This window comes from Mauremys reevesii, linkage group 1, assembly GCF_016161935.1.
Source record: "Mauremys reevesii isolate NIE-2019 linkage group 1, ASM1616193v1, whole genome shotgun sequence".
NCBI lineage: Eukaryota > Metazoa > Chordata > Testudines > Geoemydidae > Mauremys > Mauremys reevesii.
In genome coordinates, this window is record NC_052623.1 from 211,666,522 (window position 1) to 211,681,134 (window position 14,613).

The 14,613-nt window shown below is 44.9% G+C and overlaps 1 protein-coding gene across 1 annotated transcript; it reads left to right on the top strand.

Annotated features, from left to right (window-relative positions):
* The first annotated feature begins 866 nt into the window (after positions 1-866).
* Positions 867-13,022, top strand: TENT5C (terminal nucleotidyltransferase 5C). Its single transcript, XM_039497141.1, has 2 exons — positions 867-1,003; positions 5,155-13,022. Exon 2 carries the CDS (start codon positions 5,182-5,184, stop codon positions 6,352-6,354), a length of 1,173 nt encoding a protein of 390 aa, XP_039353075.1. The 5' UTR covers positions 867-1,003; positions 5,155-5,181; the 3' UTR covers positions 6,355-13,022.
* The last annotated feature ends 1,591 nt before the right edge of the window (positions 13,023-14,613 follow it).

Genomic DNA, 14,613 nt, shown 5'->3' on the forward strand with positions numbered 1-14,613 from the left:
AGTGCCAGCCCAGTGCACTGTTCACCAGACCATCCCTTCTGGGTCTCATCATGTTACTGGAGTGGAAACGATGAGCTGTGTCTAAGCAAATTCAGTACTCTTGTGTCCTTGGGCATTGCTGGCTCACAGTCCAGGGGACTAGTGAGGGCAGCACTCAGGAGAGGTTCCACAGGGTGCTCTGTACCCGCAAGGTGCTCCCGGTGGCATGAGATGGGGCAGCTGTGTTAGAGGGTGTGGGTAGGCTGGTGCCCGGGGTGAAAGGCATCCCCACCTGCCCCTGCCAGCCAGCTGGCCCGTCCCCTCGGGGATGGTGGCTGTCACACACGGAGCAAGCCCAGACAAGATGCCCTGTCCCACCTGGCGTGCGCCCCCACCCCGTTTACATGCCCACATCCCCTCCTGCTCCACCCCCTGGAGTATCCCAAGACACCCCCGCCCCTCCCTCTGCGAGCGCTCCGCAGCCCCTTCCTGCCCCCCCCCCCCCCCCCGCGCGCGCGCCCCCCTGCTCCATCCCGCCCCCGCGCGCGCGCCCCCTCCTGCTCCATCCCGCCCCCGCGCGCGCGCCCCCTCCTGCTCCATCCCGCCCCCGCGCGCGCCCCCATCTCCCCGCGGCGTCCCGATGCGCGGCGGGGGGCTACAGGCGGGGGAGCAGAGCGCCTGGCTCGGCTCGGGGCCGTCAGCGTGGCGGCGCGTTCCCGCCACGCGAACCCTCCCGCTCTCGCTGGGGCGCGCTCCCGTGACCCATCAGCCGCGGTTGCCAGGGCGCCGAGTCTCTCGCGCTAGCTTTGCGTCACGCACGATCCGTCGAGGAGGCGGCCAATTACAAAGCGGATACTGCCTATGGAGGCGGGGCTCGGGAGTCCGCGTGCAGAATGCAAATAAAGTGGGCGTGGCCCGATGGGGGCGTGACCGCAGCGGGTATAAATAGGACCGGTGGGGGGCAACCAGCCGGAGTGACAGGCTTGAGTGGCGGTTGTGGAGGCGCGTGTGGCCGAGTGAGCAGGTGAGTGACTGAGACGCCGCGTGCCTGCGTTTAATAAGCGGCCGGCAGCGCGCGAGCCAGTGAGGCCGGGCGCGAGGCCCTGCTGCGGTGCCCTGGCTGCGGGCTGTGCCACGGGGACGGGGCTGCCGGTCATGGCCGGGCCCCGGGGGAGCCTACCGGGCGGGTTACAGGTGCAGGCAACTCCATGAGCAAAATACACCCTGGGCTTAACTGTTCTCCCTGGGCTCGGGGGCGCACTTAAACCATTGGCTGACTTATCCGAGACCCTATTAGCTGTTGAGCCAGTTCCAGTAGTTATCTTTGCACGCTGATAACTCAATTGCTAATCTGAAAACCTGCTTGCTAAGGAGCCTTGCTTCAGTGAAGATGCAGCACGTCTGGCAAAGGGGATTAGACAGTCTGGGGAAACAAGTCTGTTACATGTGAGTCGTTAAAGATCGCTGCATGGAGGACTAATGGGGACAGTACCTTACCAAAGGTAAAGGGGTGACCTAAAAGTACCTACATGGGGAACAAATATTGAGGGCTGGTGCTCAGGAGGATTTTACATTGGCAGTGGTCACTTCTGGCTTTGGCATTTATGCAACAAATACACTGGGCATATTTTGGTATTACTTTGTGTGCCTCTATAATGAGAGAAACACAGAGGTACAAATTTGGTTGCAATAGTAGCCTAACATGCTTGTAGTAGTACAGTATAGAGGTTATCTCTAAAGTATGTAACAGTAGCTGCATTATATAGTGCAAGTGACAATGTTGAACATAGTGTGCAGGAATATAACTTGTGCATTTAAAATGCACAAGTTTATAGCTGCAACTATTATGAGTCAACACTTCTACCTATGTCATTGTCTAGTCACTGAAACCAAGTGTAGACCACCAAATGTGCTTTCCTTGTATTTTTAAAGATCATATAAGATACAACAAGCTTGTTTCTGCACTTCTAATATATCAGGGGTTGGGACCCATTGGGGGTTGTGAGCTATCCACCTCCATTCCAAACCCTGCTTTGCCTCCAGCATTTATAATGGGGTTAAATATATTTAAGTGTTTTTAATTTATAAGGGGTGAGGGTTGCACTCAGAGGTTTGCTATGTGAAAGTGGTCACCAGTAAAAAAAAGTTTAACCACTGTAATAAATATTGCTATTCACCACACGTATGTAATGCCATAGCATAGCAAATCCATTCTGAGTATACCTGCAGTTAACATCTAAAATGTTTTATATCAAATAACACTTATTGATGTCTAAGAAATACTCTTTGGTGTAACACTAAGTGCTCATAATGTTTTATGAGTGACTATTACAAGGTAATTCAAGTGGTTCATTGAGCAAATTAAAAATCTCAGCCTGTTATAACACTCCAGGGAGTCTAGAAAACTAGACTTAACTAGTTTAAGATTCTCTCACTTTAGGCCTAGAACCACAATAGGGCGTAGGCTACTTCTAATATCACATTGCTTTATATAAAGAATTTTAGGATGGAAGTTACTGAAATGTAAACTATGGCTTACTCATTTCTGATGTCCCAAATCTATTGGAAACTAGTCTGAGACAGCTGGGTCAGTTGTCACTAAACCACTACCAGTTAACATCTCATCTAATCTGTACATGATTAGAACCAGTGACCTAGATGTGAGAGGCTTCTGATTTTAACAATCCTAGGGTTTAAATTTCACACAGAACTGTAGAAATCCCTCTGAGGAAACTGACAGTAGTAGCAGCACTAAACTAACTTTCCAGCTAGAAGTGTCCTGAAAGTAGGAATAGCAGTACCAAAGAGTTCCCAAAGTTTTTTTATTTTGCTAGAATTCTACATACTACTTTCACTTCGGTTGGGTCCAAAAGTGACATTACTTAATGTTACTAGTGTTGACATAGGAGGAGGAAATCTGTCCCAGATGGAGCATCTAATACTTGTGGCATAAATATATATTTTAAAAAAGGCATAGAATATTGATGACTGATGTAATTATGTAGGTCTAGCAAAATGAGGAAGAACATCATGACCCATCTTTTGAGGTAGCCAAGGAGATCCAATTCATCCACAGTGTTGCCAGAAGGCTTGATATCTTGGTCTGTTTGTGCCTTGCTCTGAACTTCTGCTCCTGAGTCATCTGGGTCTGAGGAGCTCACTAAATATTCTAGGGCTGATTAGTAAATGAGATCCAAAGATGAGCTTGCCAGTGACCCATCTAGACAGTGGTCTTAGCATTTTTGGGGACCCATCATACCCACTGAATTAAATGAGTTCTGTGCATACATGGGAGGATGTGATCAGGTCATTGTAGTGAGTTCCACCCAAAGACCCCAGAGCACTTCACAAATGCACTTAGCCTCACAGTGTCCCATGTGTGTTGGGGGTTATCCCCATTCTACAGGTGCAGAGCTGGGACATAGGTGAAATGAGTTGGCCAAGGTCCTACTGAGGCTGTATGACAGGAGGCTGTATGACAGCGCGGCAGCGCGACGACCCACGGCACACGGCACGCACGCCCGGGCTCCGGTCGACCCCGCCGTGCGGCATGGAGGCGGAGCTCAGCCGGAGCTCAGCCCCGCCCCCCCGCCCCAGGTCTCGGCGCCGTCTAGCCGAGCTGGGGGAGCCCCCGCCGCCCGCCCCGGGCCCCCGGAATTCTCTGGGCGGCCCTGGGTATAGAACCCAGCAGTTCTGATAGCCACATCTCTTGCCTGAAAAACAGTCTCCTCCTTGCAGTGTGGTTGCAATGGTTATTTGACAGGAAGGTACAAGATTAGTAATGCATTTAACACCTCTTATAAACAAGAGAGCTTACTATTGAATGAATACCCTTGCTGCACCACCTCTTGCAGCTGCACGTGCAGCCTGCTTGAGCATTCCAAGATGGAGCAACAAATCAGGCCTTGATTAGTCTTAAATGACAAAAGCATCTGGCCACAATGGAAACCTAAGGTATCTCTTTCCCCTGTGCCTTTATATGCAACTTAATATCAATTGGAGTTGAATACCCCTAGAAAAGATCCGTAAGTGTCTGATTACATTTTCAAATAAAGCTATTTAGGCAAGTAAGATGTAAGAATCTGGTCAGCTTCAACACAGACTTCAAAAGGTCTGGACTAAAACTAGGCATTATCAGACTTGTTGCCTGACATCAAGCTGCGGAGGTTAGAAACCCCTTTGCATCAAACTAGGTGAGATACTGCCATTATATGACCCTTAATATGGTTTAACTAAATTCATGCTAGCTCCTTCACATGTGAGGCAAAATGTCTGTGCAAGCATGTTAGTATTTTCAAAAATCTGGCTTTAGGTTATGCATTGTAACTAGTAACTCCTCTCTTGAGGACCATGGTGATAATAGAATAAGGTTGGGGCTTTAGCTTTTATGACTGAAGTGTAGTTTCAGCTTACATTCAGAATCCTGAAATGTCTTAACTTTTAGAATGGTAAGAATTTGAGTTTGAGCTCAGTGGGGTTGGATTTCTTTAACTGGGATGTGATAAGGTGCAGACTATGAGTTTGCCTTCTGGCATCATGGCAATTGGAGGTGTAAATAGAAATATCTTGAATCTGATTTTCAGAAGTGCTGAATTGAGTTGTCATTGTGGATTTACAGTACCTATGAAATTCAGGCCCTTAATCTAATTCTAAACCTAAGTTCTTGCCATGTGATGCAGCAGCATGTAGGACTGTACTGTAGGTCAGCTGCAGCGGCAGCTCCAGGCACTAGTGCAGCAAGTGCATGTCTGGGGCGGCAAGCTGCGGGGGGGGGGGGGGGGGCACCCAGCCGGTTGCTGTGAGGGCAGCAGTCAGGAAGCCTTCGGCGGCATTTCTGTGGGAGGTCTGCTGGTCCCATGGCTTTGGCGGCAGGTACACCGAAGGCATGAGACTGGAAGATCACCCGCAGAACCATGACCAACGGACCTCCAGCAGAAACGCTGACTGACTGCCGTGCTTGGGGCGGCAACAAACATAGAGCTGCTCCTGGTCAGCTGCTAACTGGGAATGTCTTTCACAGCGAAACTGAGCATGAAACTACTTGTGTCCACCATAAGACAGACTAAATATCTGTTCAGAAAGATCACTTGGGGTGTAGGTGAATGGCTTTTCAAGCACTGTGTATAATGAAGATACAGTGAAATCTGACTTAAAATGTTTTTATTTCCCCTCCAGTTTCTTTGGAGAAGATCAAAATCTAAAATGGCAGGCAAAGGAAATAATACTGATTGCATGTCATGCAGTGTGCTAAGCTGGGAGCAGGTCAGCCGTCTGCATGAGGTTCTGACAGAGGTGGTTCCAATCCATGGACGGGGCAACTTTCCAACACTGAAAATAACCCTGAAGGACATTGTTCAGACCGTTCGCAACAGACTGGATGAGGCAGGCATCCAAGTACATGATGTCCGGCTGAATGGCTCTGCAGCTGGTCATGTCTTGGTCAAGGATAATGGACTGGGTTGCAAAGATCTGGACCTAATTTTTCAAGTGTCCCTGCCAACTGAGGCTGAGTTTCAGCTCGTCCGAGATGTGGTGTTGCGGTCCCTCTTAAACTTCTTGCCAGAGGGGGTGAGCAAACTAAAAATCAGTGCAATGACTTTGAAGGAAGCCTACATCCAGAAGCTAGTGAAAGTGTGCACAGAGACGGACCGATGGAGCTTAATATCCCTCTCCAACAAACATGGCAGGAATGTAGAGCTGAAGTTTGTAGATCGCATACGACGACAGTTTGAGTTCAGTGTGGACTCTTTCCAAATCATACTAGATGCCTTGCTTTTTTACTATGACTGCTCAGAAAATCCCATGTCAGAGCACTTCCATCCAACTGTAATTGGAGAGAGTATGTATGGAGACTTTGAGGCAGCCTTCGATCACCTCCGAAACAGACTGATAGCTACCAAGAATCCTGAGGAGATCCGAGGTGGTGGGCTCCTGAAGTACAGCAACCTCTTAGTGCGGGATTTCCGGCCCATGGACAAGGAGGAGATTAAAACTCTAGAGCGCTACATGTGCTCCCGGTTCTTCATAGACTTCCCTGACATCCTGGATCAGCAGCGCAAACTAGAGACTTACCTCCAGAACCACTTCTCCAAAGAGGAGAGAAGCAAATATGACTATCTCATGATCCTGCGCAGGGTGGTAAATGAGAGCACAGTGTGCCTCATGGGACATGAGCGGAGACAGACTCTCAACCTGATCTCGCTGCTAGCACTTAGAGTGTTGGCAGAACAAAACATCATACCTAATGCCACTAATGTTACCTGTTACTATCAGCCAGCACCCTATGTCAGTGATGGGAACTTCAGCAACTACTATATTGCAAACTCTCCCATCCCCTATAGCCAGTCTTATCCTACTTGGCTGCCTTGTAACTAATCTCTAACTCGAGTATTTCTTAAATGGGATCTTGTGTGTGGTGGGAACCATTAATCAGCCAGAGGTTTTCTAAAGGGAATCTGTGGCTTACCTCTGGCTCTGCTGTTTTCCTGGTGTGTGGTGTGATCACACCACTAGGCACCTGGTTTAAAAAAAAAAAAAACCTTTTGGGACCCTCTGTACAAAAGCCACAAGAAGCCTTATTGCCATTATTTTGTTAGGGGAAGGGATCCTATGGCCTCATGTTTGTAATTACCATAGTTAGTTGTACATTTCTGAAGATATGGCTGTTGCACATTTGATTTAGGTACTGTAATACAGCTGCTTATTAACTGAAGAAACTGTGCAAGAATAACTTGTACAGGACCAAAGACATTCTGTCCTAGAGCAGCAACAAGATCATTCTGTGTGTTCCTTATTGCCTCCCCTGCTCACTTTACACTCCCTCAATCTCAAGTCCTGGTCAGTTTTTCCATGGGACTGCTCTTGCATAAGCTGTTCCCCCTAACAGCTCATGCTGTGCATGAGCATCTTGTACTTTCTGGCTTTACAGAATGGGTCACTGTAGGGACACTACCCTCTTTCATGGAGGGGCTCCAGAATTTATTGGTTCCTGCAGTAGCTGTGTATTGCTTTTTCTAGAAGAGTTGAAAATTGATTTATTGAAGTTTGACAGTGGGGCTGGTTGAAATCCTCTTTTGGGTGCCAGTTTTCAGAAGAGACTTTCTCAGTCAGATGACAAATTCCCCAGAATGTGAACTCGTATGTACTAAAGACTGAAGTCCTTAACACAATTAAAGCGTAAAAAACAATTACAAGTATTGAAACAATGTTTGGGTTAAAAAGAAAAGTCTGAAGCCTGCCCTTCTAAAGGAACTAGAAGCCTTTTTGACTGGGCACCCCTTCCCAGGATTGTCTTTCAGTGTTCCAATAGGAATAGTACACCTCCTGTATTAAAGTTCAGCTTAACATCCCCTTTCTCCGCCTCTTCTCCATCACATACAGTACTAAGAAGGCATGCTTGTTTCTCATAAATTGTAGGATGAGATGTGCCCATCTGGCACACTCCAAACACCCAACCTTTTCTCAGATATATTACAGGATTTACCAAGTGCCTCCTATAAATGCATATATTCCTGTACACCTTTGGACAGGACCTCACCCTTCCCCTTACAGAAAGTAATCTAATAACTTCCTGTCTCAAACTGAAGATGCTCCTTTCGGAGTTCAACAATAGCCCTTTCACAAGTTCATAGCATCAGATAAGCTGTTTGGAGACGTATTGAAATTCTCCTCAAAGTGTCTTCACTACCACTTGAGAAGAGATGTTAATGTCATATGATTGCTAAATGGTGTAGCACAAACACAACTCCCCACAAGGACTGAATAAGGCAGAAATTAGGCCATGCTGTTTTATGAGTAATCTCTGAAGTGGAGACCTTTTTTCTATGAAGGGGAGGATTGCTCTTCAAAGGAGTATGTGTCTTGAATCTAGTTAAATGGTGGATGCTTAGCTTGCTTGTCTTGAACCTTCTGGGTTGGTTAGGATGATTAGGAAGGGTATGTCTACACTGCAGTTAAACACCCATGGAGGGGCTGAAGCTGTTGGGCTGTAAAATTGCAGTGTAGATGTTTGGGCTCAGGCTGGAGCCTGAGCTCCGGTACCGTCCTCCCACCTCACAGGGTCCCAGAGCTCAGACTCCAGCCTGAGCCCAAACATCTGTACTGCAATTTTACAGCCCTGCAGCCTGAGCCAGCTGACACAGTGGGTGTCTAATTGTAGTGTAGACCTAACCAAAGGCTAAAAATCCTAAATCTTCCAGAGTTGTCCATAGCGGGGTCGGGAAGCTTATTGGCACATTAACCCATAAGATTACATATCCAGTAGAGAAACATGGATTAAGTAGTCCAGCTGAGGACCTGGAGGTTTTAGGTTTTCTTTCCCAGAAGTGGAAAGAGGGTAAAATAACACACACATGGTAACCTTCAAATAGACTTTGCCAATACTTAAGCATGGCTTTGCGTAACTTTTCTTACTATCTTTGGTAAATTGAAGTTACATCTGTCTTCTCCTGTTTGAGCCTGTGGTGGTATTGCAATTCCAGATATTGAAGTAACTTAACTGTCAAGTATTAAGCACAGGATTCAGACTTCTACAGAATAAAGTAGAAAGCAAGATGAGGACCCAAATCTTCAGTACTAAAGGTGAAGGGCAAAAGCTGTGGTTGGGCAACGCTCCTCTGTCACAACCATAGAAGGCTGTTTCTTGCTAGAATAAAATTCCTCTAATGCCCCTTTCTTAGAAGGATGAAATTCCCTCCTCCAATAAAAAGCTATCAGTATGTCTGACTCTTGGATGGCAGACTCATAAGGACCACTTCAGCAGGACATATTTAAAATGAGACTCTTAGTTTTAGTTAAGTTAGCATAAGGAGACCTTTGCTAGATAGGAGTCTAAAGTAGACAAGAATAAACCTGAGACTAACCTGAAGCATTATTTTAAAAATATCAAACAGCCTTATAAGCAGCTGACTTTCAAAAATGATGAGCATCTAGCAACTTCATTGACTGAACTGGGGAGCTTCTAGGTGCTCAGCACAACTTATGCTGTCAAGTATAAATCAAGACACCTACTCCTAAAAAAAAAAAAATCTTGACTTGTGCTTTTATGTGTGGGGTTTCCTTGCCATGTTCAGGAAGAAAAATTGAACCAGTTTGAAAACTGACGACTCCTTTTTCTAAAGTTCATGTGGTTACCAAATCTACTGACTGACTACCAAATACTTCATACCCAGGCAAGTAAGCTTACCAAAATTGGTGCACAGGAGCAAGTCAAACACAGGTAGTATTGGGTTCTCCAATGCCACTAACAAGGACCACTAGTAAGGCAGGAGGAGAACTCTCTTAAGAGGATCACAAGAGTAACACTATACCTCAAATATTGTCCCTTTTTTAATGGATTTTTAGTCTATCAGTACCTGAACGTATCCTTTATATTAACTTTAGTACTAGCCTTTTGCCTGAAAGGGTCATGTTTCTCAAATAGATGTGTATATGAGTTAAAACTGTTTATCTTGTAGGATCTAATGGATAGATCTTTAACAAAACAAAATAAAAAACCCACACACCTTTGCTCCTATTTTGGTGCCTGAAGGAAGTAGCCAGATTCTTGTGTGTACAACTCCCCTCTTCTGTGAGCTGCTGATTGCTGAGATCTCTCTCAAAAAAAATCTAGCCCTAAAGTCTTACTAACTGTAATAAATCCAACTACTGCAGATCTGCCTTGGTGGTATTGCTGCATCTACCCTAAAGCAGAAAAGGGGTCGGGGGGAAATCAAGGCCAGGAAGTTACCCAGCAAGGGTAACCATCTTTCTACCAGAGGAAAAATGCCAGAAGAAAAGGCTTCTATGGATTCCTGTTGAGCCAGGGGTAGCTAAGCTCTAGTTTCATAAAACATTTTTTTTTTCTTGTTCAAAGTGCTGGTGTAGTAACCAGATTCCTGAGTTGCAAAGAAGCCACATGCTAGATGGCTACCCTGGCTCAGTATCTTCCTAATGGCCAGTTTCTTGGCTTTAATTTTTTGTGTGTTGAAATACTTTTTTCCCCCTCCCAGTCTGCTTTCCTAAAGTTAAGGTCTTAAAGCCATATCTAGCTCTGTACCAGACTCACAACTGGCACTGGCAAAAGAGTGTTGCTAGAATGTATCTTATTTCCTCTGTCTGCCTCCACAGCAATCCTGGCCTAATGATGTGATAGAGCTGGAGTAATAAACAGCCTTGCATAAGGTGCTACCACTAGTCTAGCTTTTCTCTATTTCAAAATATTCTTGGCAACCTATTCACTGGCTTATTTAATGTTGTAAATCCTTTTTTAGCACTGGGTAACATGAGACAGAGAACTGGGAAGAGTTTAAGTAGCAGCCCTAACCTAAATTTAGGCTGCTCACTTAATTCAGTCTCCCTTAGTGATATTAATGATGCCTTTGCAACTAGGCTTTGTGCTTCCATTGCATGCTTCTGGTTCAAGAAGAGGTTGAATATGGGGTAAGAGGCTGAACTGCAATAGTTAATACCTCCTGAGTGGATACTGGAAGCAAAACTTCATTTGAATAGAACTCAAATATTGTATTAGCACTATCTCTTCTCACTCTTGCAGGAGTAGCTTCACAGAAGTCTTCAAAAACACCAGCAGTGTAACTTAGATTCTCCTGTGGCTCAAGTGTTGTTTAGACTGTTGACCAGTTTTGCTGGGCTAGCCTGATTTGAGACTAAGGGTGTGTCTACACAGCAGTCAGAGGTGTGACTGCAGCATGTGTGGATGTACACTTGCTGCAGTCACCCTGATTTGCAGTGTAGCCATAACTATAGGCAGTACTATGTGCCCTCTTGAAATCTAATCTCTACTAAGGCTTGGTCTGTACTGCCAACTAATGTCTGTGTTGCTACGTTGCTCAGGGGTGTGGAAAATCCACACCCCTGAGCAACATAGTTATACTGACCTAACATCTGGTGTTGACAGTGCTGTAGCAATGGGAGGGCTTCTCCTGTCAGCATAACTACTCCACCTCGGTACCTATGCTGATCGGTCAAGCTTAGTGAAGTGTAGATAAGTCTTAAGACTTCCTGTTTATCTTCTCTCTCCCCCCAAATTTTTTTTAGAGGCAGCCGAGCTAGTGTTCTAATCAACGGCTAATGCACATTAGGCAAATGCACCCAAACATTTAGACCACAGCAGGTTTCTTCAGGGTAAATTAACACTCCAGCTTTCCGCGAACCAACTCTGTGTAGACAAGTATTGGTGAAATTGCAAGTTGGTACCAAAGTAAAGGCCAGTTTCTACCGGGAATAAATCTGGTTGTTTTGCTTTAAAAACTGATACTCTGAATGACCACCTCTGTGTGATTCATAGCTACTCCGAACAGGTGTGAGGACAGCAGCATTTTACCTTTATTGCAAATTAAGGGAAGAGCAAATATTACCATATTTGTCCTCTGCTTATCCAGTTATCAGTTAGACTGGTGGCTAAAGAATACTTTTTAAGGAAGCAGGTGGTGACCCTACCTCTAAATGCCCTATTCACATCTGATTTTTTTATATACTTATGTTCAAATACCAGCTGCTTTAATGTTGGCCTAAATTTTTACCCCTTAGAACAGAGACTTTATAATGAAAATAACTCCAATTTTCATATCAGAGTGACCTGCTGTTGGAGACAAGCACTTGGATTTACATACTACCTATATTTCAGGGGTTTCTATTGCTGACTAATGATGTGGTAACTCTTGACTTCCTGTTCATTGAGTGGTTTGAAAAGGGACTTAGAAGAGAAACAGTCTTATCTTTGAGTTTCCTTTTAATTTAAGCCTTCAGCCCATCCACCAACTTGGAATATTCCCTCTCCTTTACTGAGGGACATGCCACACTGCACTGGATCAGGGTGTAGTATTTTTGTGTGGCAGGAAACCAGTTCCTGTCTCAGCTGGCTCAGTCAGGCCAAGTTTGGGCATTCTGAGGAACATTCTCAGCCTTGGTAATATCTGATGGGAAGACTGTGTTTCCAAGTGCTGAAGTCTTGCTTACCTATTGCTCTTCACAGTAGTTAAAATGTGTTGGTCTGTAGCTGGTTTTGATTGGATTAAAGGGCTTTTGAAAGAAACTGGGCTGTGTTCATGGACACTGGAAAAATTAAAGGTCAGAACTTCATTCTTTTTTTGTTCTTCCATTGTAAATGAAAGGTGAAACAGCCACTCACTTGAGGCATTTAGAGTAGTTCAGTTTTCTTTTTCCTTAACTGACTAAAGTGATGTGATATTCTTGCTTTAGGTTTGGGAGGAACTTGTTCTGTACTTGTCCTTAACAAGTGGCTTTTTTGTTTTAATAGCAAACTGTTTAAAAGCCAGTTCCAGAAACCTGCCCAGGGTACTTGGGAGAAACTGACTTTATTTTTATTTTTTTAATTTGAGATGGGATGGGGGAGTTGTCACAGTTTGGCATGATTTTCAAACTTATGAGCCCCCAGTGCTTAGGTAGGGCCTATCTCAGAATGGTGGGTCACTCTTAACTTGCTCACTCCCATGCACCGTGATCTCAAATAGATTTCTTTTTGTCATGTTTAAAATAAAAAAGTTGGATGCTGGACCTTAACTATGCCTTTGAGTTTCTTGGACAAATAAAAACTTACATTAAAGACTTAGCTGTCATTTAATGCTGCTGCTTGTGTGCTAAGCTTTACTTATTGGAGTCTGTCCAGTAACAATAAATGGGTATAAAACCAGGCAAATATTCCCAATATCATGTTGTGTGGAACAGTGTAAAGTGTATAGCTTGAATATATAGCGCAAAAAGCAACTTCATGTCTCTGGTCTGCTCTTGGGTGTAGCAGGTAACGAGTACAAACATCTCATGTCCCTAGGGTGAAGAGGCTATGTCACTTGGAAGAGAACCATAATTTAGGAGTGGTAAGATCTTGACAAATCTCTTACATTACAGTGGAGGTGAAATGGATCTGAGCGTAGTTGAGGAGAACCAACAGCACTGGAACGAGTCAGATTATGTTGCTTTCTAATAAGTATATATCCCATGGAGGACACTCACTTATCCTACTGGCCTCAACAGGGTTTATTTACTTAACAGTTGAGGTAGGCACCTGCCTGGGCCCACTATGGTAGAACTCCTATAGCTGACCTCATTTATAGACTAATCTCCCTCAGCCAGTTAGGCTTCTTGTAAGCTTACTCATTCTACCTAGAGGTAGTAATACTGGTCTGTCTCTAGTCCCTATGCAATGGCCTCATGTGGGCAGGAAGGGAAGGTTAAAGGGGATTGGGGGAAGAAGACAAATGGCTTATGCTTCCCTCTCAGGACAGGTGGTGCATACTAAACAATTTCCTGTGCTTCAGCTCTCCTGGTGGCCTCAGGCATGGCAAAGAGGAAGCTAAACAAGGCTTATGTAGTCTGATGGTAAGAGGCATCGTCTTGAGTAGCAGTGAGCTGTTGATGGCATTTTACTGGGCCTACCCACTACAGTGAGAAGCTAAGTTTATGAAGGAAACTAGAGGCAACCCTTCCATGCCAGTCTATTGTTTGTTCATCCCTTCTCTCTCATTAAGGGGAGGGGAGGGGGAAATCTAAACCAAAAGCCTCAAGTTTCTTCCATCCTCTGAGTGTGGGGGAAAAGTAAAATAATGCTCCACCAGGCACTTCAGTACCGATGAACTTGGCCTCTTGATCAAGCTTCAAAGGCCCTAGATCACTTGGTGATGGTGTCTAAAACACCTGTAGAGGTTCAAGAGGAACAGGACTTCAGCAGTGTGTTCATTACCTTCTTAAACAAGCTGATTCTTCCCCTAAAAATCTACCCAAGAGACAGTGGAGGCTTGGAAAGATGTGTAGCTATGAGAACCCATATCACCTCTATTAACAAGCTGTTACTCTTTCCCTGGCAGTGAGCCAGCAGATACTAGATCAATGACTCATCCCCATGTTCATTGTTGGAATCAAGGGGTGTGTGTGTGTGTGTGTATGTAGACTCTACCTTATAGAAACAATCTCAACTGGCACTGGAGAACCTCAACATAGCTCTTAACTTATTGCATGCTTCTACAGTGTCACCTTTAGATGCAAGATTGCAAAATTATGTAGGCTTTCATTGTCCCTGACCCACCAGAGAGAGTCTTCCTCATTCATCTGTCAAAGATATAGCATGCTATCAGAAATGCTAGCACATCAAATCATGGGTCAAGTCTAAAAATAGCACCATGATACACTTCCTATATGGGTTCAGTTATAGCTGCTGACTATTGACTGAACAATTTAACTTGTCTATAAAAGAAGTGAAATCTATTACTGTGTGAGTGCTCCAGGATGAATATAGCTGCACTGCCATGAATCCCTTATGCTTCAATTGAGGGGATTTAGAAAGCTGTTTGCAAAGAACCACATCTGATTACCTTTAATCTACCACACATGTAATCATAGGAATCTGGGGTGATGGGTGAGAACAAAGTGATAGATACTAATGTATTTACAGCAAACCCATGTGATCCTGCCAGATCGTTGTTACTCTGCTCTAGAAGCTGAGGAGCATTTGCAGGTGGGCATTTTGGAAACTTATAGAACTTCATGGTTTCTGAGGCCTGGTCTACACTACACGTTTAAACCGAATTTAGCAGCGTTAAACCGTTTTAACCCTGCACTCGTCCACACAATGAGGCCCTTTATATCGATATAAAGGGCTCTTTAAACCGATTTCTGTACTCC

Bases quoted from the DNA above. Each gene is read 5' to 3' on its own strand.
- TENT5C (XM_039497141.1), top strand. From the start codon at position 5,182: ATGGCAGGCAAAGGAAATAATACTGATTGCATGTCATGCAGTGTGCTA.